Genomic DNA, 22,459 nt, shown 5'->3' with positions numbered 1-22,459 from the left:
CCTGCGCTCATACCGAGAAATAGACGCTCCATAGGTTCTCCACAGGATGTAATTCCACACGTGGCTATGGGTAATGAATAACGTTGCAGCCTGTGTAAAGTGTCATCTTTATATCGTCCACTGTATTGTAATGTGATACAGGAAAACCTAAATGTCCCCCTGCATTATAGCAGCTCAGCTATAATCCACTATATAGAAATATAGGGGACAAAAACATTGAACTATAGCTAAGAGGTGTAAAAAGAATGGTCAAAAGTTTCCAATAACATCCAGCAGAATTATGATTTCAGCTCTGGACTATAGCGTTCATGCACATAGAATGGACCCTATACAACAGCGCACAGAGTCCCTAAGGGACCATATTACATTCCCGTTGGGACTCCATGTTCAGATATATGATAGCTCCATGAGGCACCAAACTCTTCCCTAGAAGACTGCATTAGGGTGCGCTCACAAGTGGCGTACTTGAATTATATTTCCTGAGTATAAAAATGTTGCAGAAAACGACAATATGGTAAAAATATTCTGCAAAGCAAGAACTAGAGACATCTGTCTGCGCTGCTGAATATTTTTCCCTTAGACATTCATTATGTTATTATTATGCTGCGGAAATACAATTCAAGCCACACGTGAGTGCACCCTAATACGGCATGTGATGGAGCATGCCAAAATTTGCTTTTCTCACAGATTTCGCATGAATCCATGAAAGAAACCTCTATATAAAATCTGACATTTGTGGAGGGCGATATATATATATGTATATATATATATATATATATATGTATATATATATACACATATATATATATATATATATATATATATATATATATATATATATGGGCCCTCTTAATTGCCTTTTATAGTACTAGTGTCCACTCATCTGGGGCACCAGGGCTTGATTACTGCTTCTACCTCGGCACCGCCTAATGCTACGCCCCAGAAATGTATTTAAAGTGTTGCTAAACATTTGACAAACTTATGAATGTTTGGATTGGTGGGGGTCCGAGCACTGAGACCCCCACCAATCACTAGAATGAAGCAGCTGAAGCTCTCGTGTGAGCGCTCAGCTGCTTCGTTTCTGTTCGGCTTTTTCCGGAAAGCCGATGTATCGAAGTACGGGCTCATAGACTCTGTATCGAGTCCGTACACCGATACATTTATTACCGGAAAAAGTCGAACAAACATGAAGTGGCTGAGCGCTCACACGAACTCTTCAGCTGCTTCGTTCTAGCGATTTTTGGGGGTCTCAGTGCTCGGACCCCCAGAAATCCAAACTTCTGACATGTCACTATGACATGTCAGAAGTTTGTCGAACATTTAGCTACACTTTAACCCCTTAATGACCGGGCCATTTTGCACGTTAATGACCAAGGATTATTTTTTGTTTTTTCACGGTCGCATTCCAAGAGTCGTAACTCTTTTTTTATTCCGTCGACATAGCCGTATAAGGGCTTGTTTTTTCCGGGACGAGTTGTATTTTGTAATTGTACCATTTTTAGATGCTTATAACATATTGATTAACTTTTATTAACTTTATTTTAGGAGAGAATTGAAAATAAGCAGCTATTCCAGCATTAATTTTCACGTTATAAATTTACGCCGTTTACTATGCAGCGTAAATAACATGTTCACTTTATTCTATGGGTCGGCACGATTACAGGGATACCAAATGTGTAAAGGTTTTATATGTTTTTTCTATGTTTGCACAATAAAAACCCTTTTAGAAAAAAATTACTTGTTTTTGCATCGCCGCGTTCCAAGAGGCGTAATTTTTTTATTTTTCCGTCGATGTGGCCGTACGTGGGCTTGATTTTTGCGGGACAATGTGTAGTTTTCATTAGTACTATTTTGGGGTACATAGGACTTATAGATGAACTTTTATTTTATTTTTTATGGGGGGAATGGGAGAAAAGAGAGAATTTTGCCGTTGTTTTTTGCGTTTTCTTTGGACGCCGTTCATCCGGCGGTTTAATTAATGTGTTCATTTTATTGGTCAAGTTGTTACGATCGCGGGGATACCATATATGTGTATGTGTGATTTGTTTTGACCGTTTTATTAAATAAAACCACTTTTTGGGGCAAAAAAAGTAGTTTTATTTGACTTTGACTGTAATTTTTTTTATTTTTTTTTTCACAAACTTTATTTAACGGTTTTACTTTTTTTTTTTTAGTCCCACCAGGGGACTTCACTATGCGATATGCCGATCGCATATATAATGCTTTGGTATACTTCGTATACCAAAGCATTATTGCCTGTCAGTGTAAAACTGACAGGCAACCTATTAGGTCATGCCTCTGGCATCGCCTAACAGGCAGATGCTGAAGACAGACCTGGGGGTCTTTGTTAGACCCCCGGCTGTCATGGAAACCCGACGGCGACCCGCGATTTGTTTGCGGGGGCGCCGATCGGGAGACAGAGGGAGTTCCCCCCTCTGTCAAACACATTAAATGCCGCTGTCACTATTGACAGCGGCATTTAATGGGTTAAACTGCCGGAATCGGCGCGTGCTTCGATTCCGGCAGTTGCAGCAGGAGCCAGGCTGTGTATAACAGCCGTGCTCCTGCCGCTGATCGCATGGGTAAACTGTCAGTACCCGCGCGATCACAGGACGGATATATCCGTCCTCCTGCGCGAACTAGCAGCTGCTGAGGACGGATATATCCGTCCTTCGGCGTTAAGGGGTTAAAGTTATACTTTATGTAGATTATAAATAAATAATTGTCCAACTCCCTAATGAGAAGGAACACTGTACATGATGTATCTCATATTGTAGCTGGTAAATGAGAGTTGAATATAGAAGCGTGCCGAAGCAATAACTTGTAGCGGAGATGGGTGGCTACAATCCATCGGCACATATGTAAACAGCTACATTTCTATGATGGATCCGCATATGATTGCCGTGTTCTGCTACAGTATGTGCTTTGATTTGTTGCTGGCTGTGACAAGAATAGAATGGAGGAGGCTTCGTCTACAGCCAAGCTGTGATATGTAGAAAGCTGCTGATACTTCCAGGGAAACTGCGGGGTAAATGTGCGCTTGATTTACACGAAGGAAAATGTCTGGCTTCATACAGTCTTATCCTATTAAAGTCGGAGCTCTGTTTTGGAGGTACCTTGGCAGAAAAATTAAGGAATTGTATTATAAGCGATTCCCTAGTTGGTTGTCATTATTCGTATCTCTCCTGTTGCAACAGAAATGATCTGAACATTGATCAGGACAGTGCAGGGAATACAAAATCCTCATGACTTCCCTGCAATCTACAGCTTGCATTGGAAACTGACAAAGAAAGAATGGTCGATTTGAGGCACGTGAAATACAAAGAATATATATACAATTTTTATTGAATAAAGACATGGGACAAGTAAAAAGATGGAATAAGGATAAGTCACACAATAAAAAAGGACGTCACATCAATCATGAACCAGATGTGCTAATATGGTCAACATGTTGGAAACAATAAGCAAGGTATTATGGCAGCAAATAGATAAATAACAGCATACCTGGCTGAAACACATATATGCATATATTTCGTACAGTGGTGGCGATTTGAGTAAAAAAGAGAATGTATAAACAACGCCAACAGGATACAATAGTATAGAGCAGTGTTTAGGTGTGCAAAAGCCGGTTTTGAAGTGTAATCAAAGAGTTTATAAGCAAAGTTTTGTGCAAGCTGCTGAAGATGGCAAGTATTTGTTCAACATACCAGTAGACATTGTGACGCAAAGATGGGACGTCTACACCCGACGCGCGTTTCGGCACCTGCCTTCATCCGGGGTTCTTATCATATTCTGTCTGTTGGTATTCTTTTGGTTTACAGCTTGCATTGGTAAATCATGGACTGCCGATGTTATGCCGTCTACGCATTGGCTATAAGGGCAACCATAGGGGACTCAAATTCCACGTGGCTGTCCTGCTCTATGTTTGGAAATTGGCTTTAAGATTGTCATGAATATTAAGACAGTTATACAAGGTCATTTTTAAAGGGTATGCAAATTGTTTGTTGCAGTGTTTGAAACACAACTACTGAATTATTGTAGCCACTTGTATTCACATACATACGTCTGGCCACTATATAACCCACTAGATGGCAGGGAAAGCAAAAGCATCGGCAATAGGCACTGTATATACAAATGATTTAATTCAGATGTTCCTTTTGTGTACCTGGATAACTCAGCTTTGCTACATCTGTATCTTTTTTGAGTGGGAATAGTCTATTTACAATAGAAAGTCTATGAGCCTGGACGACTGTTTCGCTGTGGGCCTTAAAGAGGCTCTGTCACCAGATTTTGCAGCCCCTATCTGCTATTGCAGCAGATAGGCGCTGCAATGTAGATTACAGTAACGTTTGTATTTTTAAAAAACGAGCATTTTTGGCCAAGTTATGACCATTTTTGTAGTTATGCAAATGAGGCTTGCAAAAGTCCAAGTGGGTGTGTTTAAAAGTAAAAGTCCAAGTGGGCGTGTATTATGTGCGTACATCGGGGCGTGTTTAATACTTTTACTAGCTGGGCGCTCTGATGAGAAGTATCATCCACTTCTCTTCAGAACACCCAGCTTCTGGCAGTGCAGACACAGCGTGTTCTCGAGAGATCACGCTGTGACGTCACTCACAGGTCCTGCATCGTGTCAGACGAGCGAGGACACCGGCACCAGAGGCTTCAGTTGATTCTGCAGCAGCATCGTCGTTAGCAGGTAAGTCGATGTAGCTACTTACCTGCAAACGCCGATGCTGCTGCAGAATCATCTGTAGCGTCTGGTGCCGGTGTCCTAGCTCGTCTGACACGATGCAGGACCTGTGAGTGACGTCACAGCGTGATCTCTGGAGAACACGCTGTGTCTGCACTGCCAGAAGCTGGGCGTTCTGAAGAGAAGTGGATGATACTTCTATACACAACGCCCAGCTAGTAAAAGTATTAAAAACGTCCCGATGTACGCACATAATACACACCCACTTGGACTTTTACTTTTAAACACACCCACTTGGACTTTTGCAAGCCTCATTTGCATAACTACAAAAATGGTCATAACTTGGCCAAAAATGCTCGTTTTTAAAAAATAAAAACGTTACTGTAATCTACATTGCAGCGCCTATCTGCTGCAATAGCAGATAGGGGCTGCAAAATCTGGTGACAGAGCCTCTATAATATGAGATTTCAGGACCATGGACAGGGGAACGGAGATATGTAAAAATTACAGGCTAATGTTTTTGCATTTTTTTTACCCTAAAGACGGGATCCAGTCATGTGAAAGCAGCACACAATGAAAAAATAACCTCAGGAAAAGAATTTCCTGTTATGAAACCCAATCCCATCTTTCGAATTAGGAACGGTCTACAGGGCGACTTTGGCCTCCACCAAAGATTGCCATGTCGCCCTGCCGGCATCACAGGTAATGAAAGTGTATGCGGTCGCGTTGTGACTCACAGATTGCCAAACCTTCTGGATTAACTGCGACCGTTGTGCCGTGGCAGCCTGCGGGTCGTAACGCGACCACATTCACTTTCATTAGCTGCGATGCAGGCAGGGCGACATAGCAATTTTTGTTTGCTGCCAAAGTTGCCGTGTAGCCCTTGTCTTAACCCCTTCCCGCAAATGGGCGTTACTGTACGTCCTTTTTAGTGGCTCGTTCCCGCAAATGGGCATACAGTAACGTCCTGAGGATGAAGCAGGCACAGGAGCTGTGCGCGCTTCATCCTCAGCGGGTGTCGGCTGTAATATACAGCTGACATCCCGCTGCAACGGCGGCGATCACTGTTATGTCCGATCGTCGCCATTTAACCCCTCAAATGCCGCTGTCAATAGCGACAGCGGCATTTAAGTGATTGATACAGAGGGAGGGGGCTCCCTCTGTACCCCGTTGGCCCCCCCCGCGAAAAATCGCGGGTTTCTGATGGTTGCAATGGCAACCAGGAAGCCTAGCAATGGCTTCCTGGTTGCCAGGTACGGAAGCCTATTAGGTCCTGCCCGAGGCAGGATGTAATAGGCTCAACTGTCAGTTATAAAATGACAGTTACAATACACTGCACTACGCAAGTACATACAGAAGTAGTGCAGTGTATTGTACAGGGGATCAGAAGATCAGATCTTCCAGTCCCCTAGTATGTGTAAAATAAAAAGTAAAAAAAAGGTTAAAAAAAGTTTTAGATAAATAAATAAATAAAAGTTTTATGTAATAAAAACAATAATCATCTTGTGTCCCTGATCAAGCCCTTTATAATTAGAAAAAAATGGAAAAAAAGACAAAAACTAGACATAATAGGTATCGCCGCGTTCGTATCGGCGTGACCTATAAAAATATCATATTATTTATCCCGCATGGTGAACACCGTAAAAAAAATACCATAAAAAAACAATGGCAGAATTTCCTTTTTTGGTCACGTTGTTTCCAATAAAATGGAATAAAAAGTGATCAAAAAGTCGCATGTACCCAAACTTGGTACCAATAAAAACGACAGTGTGTCACGCAAAAAACAAGCCCTCACAAAGCTCCGTCGACATAAAAATAAAAAAGTTATGACTCTCAGGACATGGTGACACTAAAACATTTTATTTATAAAAAGTGTTTTTATTGTGTAAAAGTAGTAAAACATATAAAAACTATATAAATTTGGTATTGCCATAATCGTATCAAACCGCAGAATACAGTAAACATGTTGTTTATACTGCACAGAGAACGCCGTTAAAAATTGATTAAAAAAAAACAGCGAGAGAATTTCAGTTTTTTGGTCTCCAAAAAATTGAATAAAAACTGATCACATTATCACATTTACCCCAAAATGATACTAATAAAAACGACAGCTCGTCCCATGAAAATCAAGCACTCACATAGCTCGTCCATGGAAAAATAAAAAGTTATGACTCTTGGAACGCAATAATGCAAAACGACGACCCAGACTAATTTATATGTGCAGCAGTTCTTCACCTAAAACCCCACGTCAGCATTTGCAGCCCCCATTTGTAGACCCTGTAAATGCAGCGGAAACTATGAAATTTTGGGGTCTGTGCTACATATGGGGCTAGTGAAGAAGTCAAAGATTAGGCAATGCTGGAGTGCGGATATTTTGTACAATACCACGGACACCCTTTAGAAGTGCGACTCCTACACCCAATAATCCGGCCTGTGCATAAAGGATTGGTTCAAAGCGTACGTCACTATCCAGGGATCATTTTATTATTCATTCTCCCCATTATTACATCATCCTATTATGACCTATTGCACTCCGCACAGCTTACATATACCCTGATGTACTCCGCCCAGCTTACATATACCCTGATGTACTCCTCACATATTACATATACCCTGATGTACTCCTCACATATTACATGTACCCTGATGTACTCCTCACATATTACATATACCCTGATGTACTCCGCCCAGCTTACATATACACTGATACACTCCACCCAGTTTACATATGCCCCCATATTATAAGCTGAAACACCAGTAAAACACTAAACAAAACTACTACCAAGCAAAATCTGCGCTCCAAAAGCCAAATGGAGCTCCTTCTGGGCCTGGCAGTGTGCCCAAACAGCAGTTAATGACCACATATGGGGTATTACTGTACTCTGGAGAACCCCTTAACAATAATTTATGGGGTGTGTGTCTACGGTGGTACAAGCTGGGCACAACACATTGGGCACTGAAATAGCATATATGTGGAAAATGGCAATTTTAAATCTGCAACATCCACTGTGCACTAATTTCTACAAAACCTTTGGGGTTAAAATGCTCACTACACTTCTAGATGAATTCCTTGAGGGGTGTAGTTTCCCAAATGGGGTCACTTTTCGGGGGTTTTCACTGTACTGGTACCTCAGCGCAATGCAACATGGAGTAAAAAAGAAATTTTGTAAAATCTCCACTCCAAAAACGAAATTGCGCTTTTTCCCTTTAGACTCTTGCTGTATGTCCAAATAGCAGTTTACAACCACATATGGGGTACTTCCCTATTCAGGAGAAATTTTGTCACACATTTTGGGGTGTCTTTTCTCCTGTATTGCTTGTGTAAATGAAAAATTATGTGCTAAATCTATAGGTTATTGGAAAAAATTTTTTTTGCATTTTCACAGCCCAATTCTAATAAAATCTATAAAACACCTGAGGGCTCAAAATGCTCACTACACCTCTAATTTAATTCTTTGATAGGTATAGTCTCCAAAATGGGATCACACCTGGGGAATTTCTACTGTACTGGTACTTCAGGGGCTCTGCAAATGCGACATGGCCCCCGGAAACTAATTCAGCAAAATCTGAGCTGCAAAATCCAAATGGTGCTCCGTCCCCTCTGAGCCCTGCCGTGGGTCCAAACAGCAGTTTTTACCACATATGGGGTATTGCCGTAATCAGGAGAAATTGCTTTACAAATGTTGAGGTGCTTTTTCTCCTTTATTCCTTATAAAAATTAGAAAATTCTATGTTTTTTCAGAAAAAAAGTCTATTTTCATCTTCACAGACTAATTCTAATAAATTCAGCAAAAAACCTGTGGGGTCAAAATGCCAACTATACCACTAGAAAAATTCCTTGAGGGGCATAGTTTCAAAAATTGAGTCATTTTTGGGGGGTTTCCCCTGTTTAGGTCCCTCCAGGGCATTGCAAACAAGACACGGCACCGAAAAATATTCCAGTAAAATCAGTGCTCCAAAATCCAAATGGCGCTCCTTCCCTTCTGAGCACTGCCGTGGGTCCAAGCAGCAGTTTATTACCACATGTGGGGTATTTCCGTAATCGGGAGAAGTAGCTTTACAAGTTTTGGGGTGCTTTTTCTCCTTTATTCCTTGCAAAAATTCGAAAATTCTAAGTTTTTCCACAATAAAAGTAGATTTTCATTTTCACAGACTAATTCGAATAAATTTAGCAGAAAATCTGTGGGGTCAAAATGCTAACTATACCCCTAGATAAATTCCCTGACGGGTGTAGTTTCAAAAATGGGGTCACTTTTGGGGGTTTCCACTGTTTTGGCACCACAAAACCTCTTCAAACCTGACATGGTGCCTAAAATATATTCTAAAAAATGGAGGCCCCAAAATCCTCTAGGTGCTCCTTTGCTTCTGAGGCCTGTGTTTCAGTCCATTAGCGCACTAGGGCCACATGCGGGACATTTCTAAAAACTGCAGAATCTGGGCAATAAATATTGAGTTGCATTTCTCAGGTAAAACCTTCTGTGTTACAGAAAAAAATGTATTACAAATGAATTTTGTAAAAAAAAATGAAATTTGTAAATTTCACCTCTACGTTCCTTCAATTCCTGTGAAACGCCTAAGGGTATGTGCACACACACTAATTACGTCCGTAATTGACGGACGTATTTCGGCCGCAAGTACCGGACCGAACACACTGCAGGGAGCCGGGCTCCTAGCATCATAGTTATATACGATGCTAGGAGTCCCTGCCTCTCTGCAGGACAACTGTCTCGTACTGTAATCATGTTTTCAGTACGGGACAGTAGTTCCACGGAGAGGCAGGGACTCCTAGCATCGTACATAACTATGATGCTTGGAACCCGGCTCCCAGCACTGTGTTCGGTCCACTACTTGCGGCCGAAATACGTCCGTAAATTACGGACGTAATTAGTGTGTGTGCACATACCCTAAAGGGTTGAAACACTTTCTGAATGCTGTTTTGAATACTTTGAGGGGTGAAGTTTTCAAAATGGGGTGTTTTATGGGGGTTTCTAATATATAAGGCCCTCAAAACCACTTCAGAACTGAACTCGTCCCTGAAAAAATTAGCCTTTTGAAATGTTCTTAAAAATATGAGAAATTGCTGCTAAAGTTCTAAGTCTTGTAACGTCCTAGAAAAATAAAAGAATGTTCAAAAAACGATGCAAACATAAAGTAGACATATGGGGGATGTTAATTAGTAACTATTTTGTGTGGTATTACTATCTGTTTTACAAGCAGATACATTTAAATTTAGAAAAATGTTTGGTGTCTTTCACAAACAAATACTACATTTATTGATCAAATTTTTTTGCTAACATAAAGTACAATATGTCACGAAAAAACAGTCTCAGAATCGCTTTGATAGGTAAAAGCATTCCCAAGTTATTACCACATAAAGTAACACAAGTCAGATTTGAAAAAATGGGTCTGGTCCTGAAGGCCAAAAATAGCTTGGTCTTGAAGGGGTTAAATACGTCAGCTATCTCCCCTGAATTAGGTCAGCTGAATGGGCATATAATTACAATGGCAGGAGAAGGGATATTTGGCTGGCAAAAACTTCTGGAATCCCCTATGTTAGAGGAAACAAAAGATCAGACCAGTTAAAATTAGCGGGCTCTGTTCCATAGTATGGAAACCAGGACACAGTGCCGAATCCCTAGTACAACAGATACCACCAGCGCTTAACGGACATTGACGCAGATGTGAACAGATATATGATCTTGGTTTCTGCTGATCCGCAACCTGGTATATGAACGTTTGACATATACAGCGGGAAAACCTCCCAACTTGTACGATGACATCTGTCACTATAGACTAATATGTTATCCATTTAAAGGGGTTTTCCCATGAGGGACATTTATGACATCCACAGGATATGTCATAAATGTCAGGCCGATGCAAGTCCCACCTCTGGGACACGCACCCATATCTAGAACGGGGCCCCCTAAACCCTGTCCTAGCTCTTTGTGATCGCGCTGCCTCCCTGATTACATGGTCGGGAGTTACAAAAACAGCGTAACTCGCTGAGCTACGCTGTTTACGTAACTCCTATAGTAGTTAATGGCAGTTACGGAAGCAACGTAACATTCGAGCTAGCTATTTCCATAACTGCTATTCAGTTCTATGTGAGTTACCGAAACAGCGTAGCTCAGAGTTACGCTGTTTCTGTAACTCCCGACCACGTAATCAGGAAGTGGCCGGGAGGCAGCGTGAGCACAAAAAGCTAGAACAGGGATTAGGGGGCCCCGTTCTAGATATAGGCGCGGGTCCCAGATCTATCTGACATTTTTGACATATCTGTATATCTTGAAGTATGTTTTTTGGTGGAATCCCCTATAGCCTGTGACATAAATGTCTCATATCGTAATACCCCTCTGACACGGAGCCATATTGCCAGTGTGTGAATAAAGCTTTACATAAAGAAAGAAGTCAAAGAAATATTAGAGTTTTCTCAATTATCACTAGTGAGGCCTCAAATATAATAAAAAAACAAAACTAGAGGAGAAAACCACTGGAGCAGTTGCCAATAGCAACCAATCATTTTACAGCTCTTATTTATATAAGGCACATTACAAAAAGAAAGCCTTGATCTGATTGGTTACTCTGGACAACTACCCCCTTTTCTGTCTGCGCTGGTCGCCATACATGACATTGTGCATATCCTTACAGCTGCTGCTGAACTTGATATTATGAGACTTCTTGTGCCGCAAAAAGACGCCGGCACATAACCAAATGCAGCGCGAACAGCTTCCCTACCCAGCATGCACCACGCTGCCTGGGTTGACAACCAGCGCTTGTATCATGTGATGTATTCAGCGTGTCATGTGACGCGGAAGTGTTCCACCTGTCTCCAGGGAAAGATGGCGGCGCTCAGCATCGGTTGCCGGGTACTGCTGTGTGCGGCACTCTGTGTGCTAGGAGTGAGCGCTCAGTATGCGGAGGTGAGAGGAACGCTTCATTGTATTTTTACCTGTGAATTTGCGGCATTAAGTAATTTTGCTTTTAGGAAAAACGCAGTGAATGCTGAGCCAGGTCCTAGTCATCCATTGTGGTATCATCACCTGCAGGGAGTCCTCCTCTCCCGACCACATGCAGTATCACACATATGGGATATTTATCAACTGTAGGGCAGATACAAATAGTGCTGTTGCTCATAGCAACCGTCTTGATGACAATGTTATTGTTGATTTGAAGGGGTTTTTCCAAGATTGGAAAAAATCGCGGTGGAGATGCCATGAATCAATGACGGGGCCATACTCACCTGACAAATCCCTGACAGTCCAGCGCAGCCGCTCCGAAGCTCCCCGCCGCTCTTTGTTTACAGTGCTGCAGTGATGACGTGCCGTATACCCACATAATTGCTGCAGCCAATCACTGGCCTCATTGGTATATGACACGTCATCGCGGCAGCACTGTAAACACAGAGTGGCGGGGAGCACCGGAGAAGCTGCGCTGGAACGTCAGGTGAGTAGTGGCATTTCCCTGCCCTTGGACAGATTTTTTTTTTTTCTGATCTCGAAAAATCCCTTTAAGTTGTCTTCTGGGTCGATTGTTTTTATTTGTAAGATATGTAATCTATTCATGTTGGAATTTCGCTCCCACTGGCCGCTGTATGTGGTGTAAACACCCGTCCTGCCCGTAGCAGCCTCCGTACAGGGATACAAGACATGTCCCAATCTAATGACCGAGAAGGTTTCTGTCTTTTTTCTGGGGGTCTCTGATGGTCGTCCGTGCATCCTTTAACCTGAAGTGCTGTATGAAGGGGTCACTCTGAAATAATGTCCTATAATGGGGGTTCTTCTACCTCAGTAAGTGATGGGATGTTGCTAGGATACGCTTTTACTTCCTGATTAACGGGGGTCCCATGTACAGCGTCACTCTGGTCCGTACCTGAATCTGGCCGTGTTGTGGTTCCCAAGCATGTGCTTGCTTAGAGAGCGCAGGAACGATCACTGCTCCTCTCTCGTGATTGGTGGTAATTTCAGGGGTAAGAACCACACGGGTCAAAAAGTAGGGTGGGAAATCCCTTCTTTCCATATTCCTTACTTGGTCACTTGGATGTCAAAGAGGAGAATCCCCCCCCCCCCCCCCGCTTGGGACTCCATTCTATTAGCCAATGCTGAGAGCTGCTAATAAAGAGCAGCTCTGCACTGACGGAGTGGCCACCTTATTTATCCGAATGGCCGCTAAGTAATACTACAGCAGAAGATGCAGGTAAAACGTCTGACTGGACAAAACTTCTTCAGCGATGAGGTGACTGCTGCGGGTCTGATTCCTGAAACCCCAGATATCTCGCTACCAGGGAGTCAGACCTGTGGCTGTCAGATCATAGCCGGGGAGGTTGTTTCCATCAGCCGCGTATAGATATTGAATGCAGCGGCAGGGCGTGTGTGTGACCACCGCTCCATTCAAACTCCTCCCATTCTCCTTATCAGCGGGGTCCCAGCTTTCAGCCATTTATCACCAATTCTGTGGCTAGGTAAATAATGTCCTTCGTGGACCAACCCTTCTAATGCTCCTCTAGATGGGTCATATATGAAATATCGCTTGAAAGATGGCCAGATGAGCAATATAATTGTACTCGCTGCATGACGTGGAACATCTTCTAGTCTGGAGCTTGGTGACCGCCGCTGAAATGACGTCCATCTCCTGTTTGGACAACAGCGGAGGAAGTTCATTTGTTATTAACTAATGATGGAAATGATCTTTAAAACTGTAGCATCTTCCTGAATTTGCTGGTGACTGTCTTGTGTTCATCTTGTATTTGTAGAATAAAGCAGAACATTTCTTTAGAAGCGGACACACAAATAATTGGGCGGTTTTAGTAAGTATTACACTTTTTTTGTTTTTCTTGTATGATGATACCATTCAATTTCACATTAAGTTAAAGGGGTAGTCTCAGCAAGACAACCATTTTCCATATGCCCTATTAACGTGTATGGATGTCATATAGGATTGGGGGGTCCCCAGCGGCCTCTTTCTCCGGCCTAAACAGCTGATCACCAGCCTGGCTTTAATATAGAAAGGGGTTGTCATGATGAGACAACCCCTGTTAATCATATTGATATATGATTAATAACTGCAAAAGAAAAAAAAAGTTGCTACTTTGTAATTTTAGCAATAGATTCAGATATTGATTTCCTTTATTCCTGAATCCCGACATACGTAATGGAATATTTTTCGCATGGAAATCACAGTATGCCCATTCTGTTGCGGCTGTGATTTCACCCTTTGTAATGTAGAAGGAGGGGTGAAATACACAGAACAATCTGCACGTAACGGATTTGCTGCATTAAAATCTTCAACAAATCCGCTGTGTGGGAACATTTAGGCTGGGTTCACACGAGCATGTTACGTCCGTAATGGACGGAACGTATTTTGGCCGCAAGTCCCGGACCGAACTCAGTGCACGGAGCCGGGCTCCTAGCATCATAGTTATGTACGACGCTAGGAGTCCCTGCCTCGCTGCGGGACAACTGTCCCGTACTGTAATCATGTTTTCAGTACGGGACAGTAGTTCCACGGAGAGGCAGGGACTCCTAGCGTCTTACATAACTATGATGCTAGGAGCCCGGCCCCCTGCAGTGTGTTCGGTCCGAGACTTGCGGCCGAAATACGTTCCGTCCATTACGGACGTAACATCGTCGTGTGAACCATGGGGATGAACCATCATTGCTCCGTGTGCATAGAAATCCGGCCGGGTGAAAGCCACCTGAGGCAGGATTCACACATTGCGTATTTGTTGCAGATTTTGATGCAGAGTTTTGAGCCAAAGCTAAAAGTGGATCCAGGAGGAAGGAGAAGTTTACTTTTTTCTTTTATATTTCCTATTCCCTTTGAAACCACTTCTGACTTTGGCTCAAAAATCTGCATCAAAATCTGCAACAAATACGCAATGTGTGAATTCAGCCAGACTTTAAGCAGCTGCCAGATTTGGCTAATTGAGAGCAAACATGGCCCCCGACAAGAGAGTTGTCCATTGAAACAATGGAAAGCTCCTTCAAGAGGAAAATCCAACATGGAGTGTAGAAAAATAAGATTTTCTGTTCCAGTCAGCTGTGTGTAACATTTGGTGCAAGTATAAACAAAATATGGAGGTTATAAGGCCCTGTTCACACAGTTTTTTGCAGGTGTAAAAATGTTGACCTGCTGCCCCAACATTTGCCGTGTTTTTTGCCCGTGGACATTGAGCGTCGCTGGCAAAAACCGCCACCAAAAGCGTGATCTCTGCCTTCCATTGATGCCAATAGGAGGTCAGACACGGAAACACACGAAGATAGGGCATGTCGCTTCTTTTTCCCTGCAAGCATTTTTTTACCGCTCGAGTAACTTTATTTTGCCACGTGCTAAGCTATCATATAGGAAATTCAGGGTCTTTTTGGGAAAAAAAAGCTTGATTGTGGCATAACCCCTTTAAATATGGTGTGTGTGTGTGTGTATATATATATATATATAGAAACGGCAAATGAAAACCAGCACCAACGCCTAATGTTTCTCCTCAAAGTTGAGTGTTCTTGATCTCTAAAAAAAAATAAAATATGCCGTTAATTGAACTTCATTCTTTGAGGTGTGTTTCGCGTCAATGTCCAGGTGAGTTACTTTTGCAGATTTTGTGGCGAATATTTGTTTTGCGTATTTCAGTGCAAGTTTTACGTAGCATTGAAGGCTATGCTAAAATTCTGTATCCAAAATCTGCAACACATACAGAAAACTCTGCATAAATTATTTCTGCAGCTGCAAAATCCCACACGGAAATGAAACCATTTGTCTAGCAGATTTTGTTTCCGCCCATAGGAATACATAACGTTATTTTCCACAGCTAATATGTACGCGTGACTGCACCGTGATTGAGGTGATTCCATCATTTTGGCCAGGGATTGTTGGGAGTATATCCACCATAGCAATATTTCTCTCTCGTTCTGGCGATACGTTGCAGTGATATCTCTTGTATATTTCTTCAGGGACCGGAGTCCGTAAGTTTTATTAATATCTTGAGATCAAGGCATTTATGTTACAATAAAGACGAAAGATTGACTTTAAACCGGGCAGAGTATGGGCTGAAGATTACAGGTTGAATGGTTTTGCCTTCTATTGTACATTGTAAATAGACTACAGTATATAGCACCCGTCTCTCCTAGGAGATCTAGCGCTATATTAGAAGCTTATCATTGACTTAAAGGGTAACTAAACGTTCAACAAACTTGTGACATGTCAGAAGTTTTGATTGGTGGGGGTCCGAGCGCTGAGACCCCCACCAATCGCTAAAACGAAGCGGCAGAAGTGCTAAGTGTGTGAGCGCTGAGCCACTTCGTTTCTGTTCGGCTTTTTCCAGAAATAATTGTAGCGGTGTACGGACTCAATAGAAAGTCTATGAGACCGTAAACCGCTACATCGACTTTCCGGAAAAAGCCGAACTGAAACGAAGCGGCTCACAGATTTGTGATGGCACAGGGTGCGGTTTTTGCTTTGATTACCTTTTTAGAAACCGTTCTAAAATCATTAAAATAATTGGCAATATGGCAGATCATAAATTGCGGCATGTTCCATTGGATGCCGTTTTACAGATTACACTGGATTCACACATGGCACGTTTTTCTGCGGCGGGTTTGTCCACAGTGACTTCACCGCAAAATCTACTTTTGTTACAACGGATTCCGCAGCAGGAAAATATGCCACTTGGGAATCCATCATTCTGTTGATATCCCCCCCCCCCCCTCCCCACCCAGAAGCGTTTTGCCTAGGGTACAATACGGAGCACTTTACAGCAGCGCACGCCACACACGGTCTGTGCGCACCGCTTTCCTAATGGACAGTCCGTGTCATCCAGGATTAATTAATTGCCTGATATCTAAGCGTTATAAGGCAGGAATCACACGAAGCGACCGCAAAGAGGCAGAAAACGGCCCGTTTTTTGCTTTTACAGCAAATCGCTGCAGTTTTCAAATTGATTGTTAATGGCGAGTAAAACTGCGGTTTACCTGCAAAACCTCAGAGCCAAGAACAATCCATTTGAAAAGTTTGCTGATTTTTGGTAAAATTGCACGTTGCTGTGGTTTGTTTAGCCGCGCTATGTGAGAGCCCAGCCTTAGGGCTCATTCAGACGATCGTATATGTAGTCCGTGTGACGGCCGTTAAAACAACAGCCGTCACATGGACTCCTGTACTTCATTGGGGCCGTTCACACGATCGTTGTTTCAATGGAGCCTGTGAAGGGTCCGTGAAAATATAGGACAAGTCCTACTTTACTGCATGTCACGCATCCCCCCCATAGACTCTAGTCTATGGGGGATACTTGACAACGCGACCTGCACCGGTAAACTGCAGTTTTTCACTTCCGAGGTTAGCTACGCTTGTGTGAATGTAGCCTTAGGGTTTCTGGGAAAGTCTTCTGGGTAATTGATATTGAGGTTGTATTTGGTGACTTATTAACTCATGTTCTTTTTAAGGTTTGTACCTCTCGGTTTTGGTTCAATTACCGACACGTGGCAAATACTCTTTCCGTATACAGAAGTGTTAAAAGACTTGGAATTCCTGACAGGTGAGAGAGGTTTTGTTTTCTTTCCTATAATGGTATATATGTATCGCTCAAAATCCTGAAGAGAGCGGTCATTTATATCAAATATATACTATTAATTCCAATACACAATTGTCTCTTCATTCCCAATGTTCGGGTTCTCTCGCGTGTTTTGTGTGTTCATCCCCTGGCACTGTCTTCCCTCACACTCTGCCCTGCGCCATCTTCTGTGCCCGCTTTTAAAAGTAAAATGCTTCAGGTGACGGCAGAGGGATATAAATCCAGGTCACCGGAGGGCAGATGGATACAATATTGTTTTCTCATAAAAGTCAACTAAAAAGCCTTTTATCCGTTCACTGTTCTGCTCTTTCCCCTTTGTGCCTTTTTTTTTCTTATAAAAACTGCATTACAGCAGGGGAAGAACATAAAAAAGGCTCCAGTGTGCACATGGTTTTATGGATCCTTAAGGAATTTTTTTCTTAATGGTATTGTGAGAAGATGTTGCTTTATTATACCAAATGGTGCCAGAATTAGGGCTGATTCACACGTCCGAGTCCATTTTCACGGAGCCCTTATAGACTTGTCTATTGGGGGATCCATGAAAATAGGACATGTTCTATTTTTCCACGGGCCCTTCACACGGTCCGTTAAAACAACGGCCGTGTGAACGGCCCTATTGAAATGCATGCGGCCGTTTTCGAACGGCCGTCACACGGACGAGATATACGCTTGTCTGAATTCGGCCGCCTTATTCCGTTTGTATAATAGCTGCTAAGAAAGAATACCGCGGACCCATAATGGCGAGTCATGAGAAGAGCAATCTCTCCGCCCCTCCCCCTCTACCAATTATTGACGGGCGCTGTGTTTACCGGCAGTCATTGGTGAAGGGACGGGGAACACTAGGCTGATGAATACAGCGACATAATAACAGAGTCTTACTATACTTTCTCTGTGCTATTGGGTATAATAGCTCGGCAGAACTTTCACCATTATATGCCGCACCATGTTTTCATGACCGATCCGGTTCAAACCGTCTGTACGCATAAGATATTTGTCAGTGGATCCGGACGATTTCAAAGTGATCCACTGTCCATCCCATTATTATGTGGACAGCCAAGCAATGGATATAAACCCATCCGAACCTTGAGAGATGTCCAGCTGCTGTATATTTCCCTCAACCTATTGACATAAACGCTTAACCCGTCTGATCCTTTGTTTCTCCGGGAGATAAGCGGCGCCAGAGGTGTCCAGCAGCAGCTTATCTCCCTCCCCTATTAAAAAGACATGTATGTTCAGCCGAGCTCAGCAGTCATGCTTATGGGCAAGTAATCCCTATGCTGTGTCCGGCCTGCTTTATTGCTCCATATGGAATGAGAAGTTGCTGCGGTGCTATTCCTACTGTGCATACACGTGTTTTATGTGGTCGCCAATCCGTGACTCCCCAGCTGTTGCGGAAGTACAACTCCTAGCATGCCCTGACCGCCTGTGGCATGCTGGGAATTGTAGTTTTGCAACACCTGGAGAGCTACAGGTTGGAGTCTACAGCCCTATTACATGCCAAGATGTGTCCCTGCATAGGTATGAATGCATTTCAGTGTAATGGACAGCGGGTAAGTAACGGGCGCCTACTATTATGTCACCTTGAGGTTTTCGTGTCTGCGTTCAGTTGAACATTATGAGCCGTGAACAGATAAATCATTGTATGAGATGAGAAAATACATTCGGGCATAGCTTAAATCCTCTTCCTTTTTAGTCTTTGTGTTACTGCAGAATAGTTTGGTAAAGTAAAGTACAGTACGTTCCTTCCGGCTTTTATCATCCGCATATCAACAGATAAAAAGAATCCGCTCCTTCCCCCGGGAATTCATTTGAAAGGTGAATCCTAATCTTGCAGCATCCTCCAGAGGACACGTTTTACATATATACAGTGCGGTGTTTTCATTTCTCACTTCTATCTTTTGTCTGTTCACATCAAAAGCCTCAGAAATCCCCCATCTGCTCGGAGCTGTGATCGGCGGCTGCGTCCCCAGATGTCGTCCTTCCATGTGAAGTCGTTAGTAAGGGCAGGGCGGCTGGAGATCACTGCATTGCTGACTTGCTGCTTTACTTCGGATATTTTAGCAGCAAACCAAGGATAAATACCGGAGAACATCCAATTCATAGCCAGGTGTCGTTCATGGGTCTGCTCCTCCTGTGAATAGAGATGTAATCGGCACGTTTAGGAGGCTTTGGGAAAGCGTAGATAATTGGGAAGACATGAAGATATTTTAGCTGTATATTACGTGCTGTAGGTTTTTTCAGATGTTTATTTTTATCAGGGAAAGATGATCAGGAAGCAGCGCCCCCCCCCACCCCCCTCACTCGTCTACCCGTACAAGCTGGAACTGGAAGTAGGGCTGGGCGATTATGATCTAAATCCAAAATTATGATTAACTGGACATCTTACGTCGATTGCGATTACTGAACGATTATTTAGGCCACATCCCCTATTTGCATTCTAGGCCATTGAATTAATATTTATCCCCTAAGCCTGCTTTATTCTACTGTATATAATCTACCCCCCACACAGTATAATGCCCCCATAGCTGCCCCCCACACAGTATAATGGTCCCATAGCTACCCCCCACACAGTATAATGCCCCCATAGTGCTCCCCAAACAGTATAATGGTCCCATAGCTACCCCCCACACAGTATAATGCCCCCATAGTGCTCCCCAAACAGTATAATGGTCCCATAGCTGCCCCCCACACAGTATAATGCCCCCATAGTGCTCCCCAAACAGTATAATGCCCCCATAGCTGCCCCCCACACAGTATAATGGTCCCATAGCTACCCCCCACACAGTATAATGCCCCCATAGTGCTCCCCAAACAGTATAATGTCCCATAGCTGCCCCCACACCGTATAATGCCGCCTCATAATTGCTCCCACACCGTATAATGCCTCCATAGCTGCCCCCGCACAGTATAATGCCCCCATAGCTGCTCCCACACTGTATAATGCCCCCATAGCTGCTCCCACAATGTATAATGCCTCCATAGCTGCCCCGCACAGTATAATGCCCCCATAGCTGTCTCCACACAGTGTAATGCCCCTATAGTACTCCCCAAACAGTATAATGTCCCATAGCTGCCCCCACACCGTATAATGCCTCCATAGCTGCCCCCACACAGTATAATGCCCCTCATAGCTGCCCCCACACAGTATAATGCCCCTCATAGCTTTCCCCACACAGTATAGTGCACCCACACAGTATTATTTCCCATAGCTGCCCCCCACAGTGTAATGCCCCACAGCTGCCCACACAGAGTATAATGCCCCAATAGCTACCCTCTCAGTATAAGGTGCCCCACTGCTTTCACCATGCCGTATAATGCCCCGCAGCTGCCCCCTCGCAGTATAATGCCCCGCTGCTGCCCCCACACAGCCCCAATAGTGCCTAATAAATATAATCAAATACATACTCGCCTAACCCTGTTCCAACGTGTGGCTCGGCACAGACAGGGGCGATGACGTCACTGCCTTGCGCTTGTCCATGCCGAGCCGTTCCCAGCTCGGCACAGACAGGCATGAAGCAGTGACGTCATCACCTGCCTGCACCAAGCATGAGTGGCTGGCGTTAAATGGTTAGTAGAGCAGGGAGCTAATGGTCCCCTGCTCTACCATTGAATTCAACTGTATCTGCATCTGAGGAAACCAGGAAAAAAAAAACTGAAAAAAACCGAAATGTGCAAGATGATCTCGGTTATCTGCGCTTAATTTCATTTTGTTTTGTTTTTTAATTCATTGCCCAGCCCTAGGTCCAAGCATTTTTTGTTTTCATGCACGCATCAGTACATCCAATGCCCTGTATGTACCTAATATTACAAAAAAACAGTCCAGAAAATACTGATACCCTGGGGGAGATCTACTAAGCAAAATGCACCAGAATTCTAGCACAAATGATGCTGAAAATGCGACTTACATGACGTGTGCCAAATTTATGTGTTTTGGACACTGTTGGCAAAAATTGCCAGATATGGGGCCTGGCGAAGAGGAGTAAATTTCACCGGATGATTTGTTCAATTTTTTTACACAAAATATTGACGTAAACGAGGCAGCAAAGCGGCAGCAAGATGCGCTGAATTTATCATGACGCGTGTGCCGTTGCAATAACTTGGTGCAGTTTCTGCCTGTCTGGTCTAGTATTATTCTGAAGGGGCGGGGAAGGACTCTTTAAATTTGTGTTGTGCCCCATCCCTCAAGCCATGTACTAGGCATAACAGAGTTCATCATTTGTTCCCGCACTCTTCCCTCTAAATATAGCATCACTTTATTTATGGTGGCGGTCTGACCTCTGCCCTCCGATCCAGGGAATAAAGAGGCCGTAACGCTACTTTGGCGCTGTGACCCTTTGGGTCTAAGGGGCTTTGCTGCAAAGAAAATCCAGTCACTGTGCAGGGCACTACAACATGGCCCGGTTAGCTGGGAGCGCCGCTCTGCAGGGAAAACGTAGAAGGGGACGGAGCACTAAATCAGCTCTGTGGCTCTTTCAGACTCCGGATTAGTGGGGGTCCCAGTTGTAGGACACTCACCGATCATAAAATGATGGCATATCCGTGGGATTTGATATTACTTTATAAGATGGGAATAACCATTTAACATGCTGGTGGGGGGGGGGGGTCTGCTTAAAGAAAGCCATCAGACGCGCTAAAGGATCGGCTGTGAAAATACAACATGGCTGATCAAATCGATTATGTTTTGGCAGCCCCCTTCCCAATACACATTCGCTCCTGTTGAAATCACGGAGATCTGTCTGGTCTTACTCTGATAAGTAGATATTATATAGAGCAGGGGGTGCCATGGATGGCCTGGGCACCCGGAGCTTGTATGCCAGATCCCACACTTGGCGCAAGAACCTATGAGGGTAACTTGATAAGATGCCGCTACATTTCCCAGTTTAATGATTGGAAAGTGTTATTTAGGCAACAGTCTGGCAGTATTATTTGGGCACCTCACACCAATGATGTGGTTTTGTTTTTTCTCTCTTTATTGCTGTATTATTTGGGCACTACATGGTGTGTGCATATAATAGAGAGATATATATATATATATATATATATATATATATAGATATATATATATATATATAGATCAGAAAAGATGGCAGTTATTAATTATTATCCGTTCACTTACAGAACTTCCATTTATAAAGACGTCGTCGTCCTCTGTGTTTAGTCGTCCCTTAAAAATGGGCTATTGGCACTGATCTGTTTTGCAACCCCGACCATTATGT

At 43.4% G+C, this 22,459-nt stretch overlaps 1 protein-coding gene across 1 annotated transcript in view; it reads left to right on the top strand.

Annotated features, from left to right (window-relative positions):
* Positions 1 to 11,495: 11,495 nt before the first annotated feature.
* The window catches only part of PIGK (phosphatidylinositol glycan anchor biosynthesis class K), an 84,640-nt gene continuing 73,676 nt past the window's right edge, over positions 11,496 to 22,459 (top strand). The window contains exons 1-3 of the mRNA XM_075832865.1: positions 11,496 to 11,610; positions 13,440 to 13,493; positions 17,116 to 17,207. Of these exons, the coding sequence (XP_075688980.1) occupies positions 11,530 to 11,610; positions 13,440 to 13,493; positions 17,116 to 17,207 (227 nt within the window). The 5' untranslated portion in view covers positions 11,496 to 11,529. The remainder of the gene's footprint in view (positions 11,611 to 13,439; positions 13,494 to 17,115; positions 17,208 to 22,459) is intronic.

Source organism: Rhinoderma darwinii, chromosome 7 (assembly GCF_050947455.1).
Source record: "Rhinoderma darwinii isolate aRhiDar2 chromosome 7, aRhiDar2.hap1, whole genome shotgun sequence".
Lineage (NCBI taxonomy): Eukaryota > Metazoa > Chordata > Amphibia > Anura > Rhinodermatidae > Rhinoderma > Rhinoderma darwinii.
The sequence above is the reverse complement of the archived record's forward strand: the minus strand, read 5'-3'. Positions and strand labels throughout refer to the sequence as shown.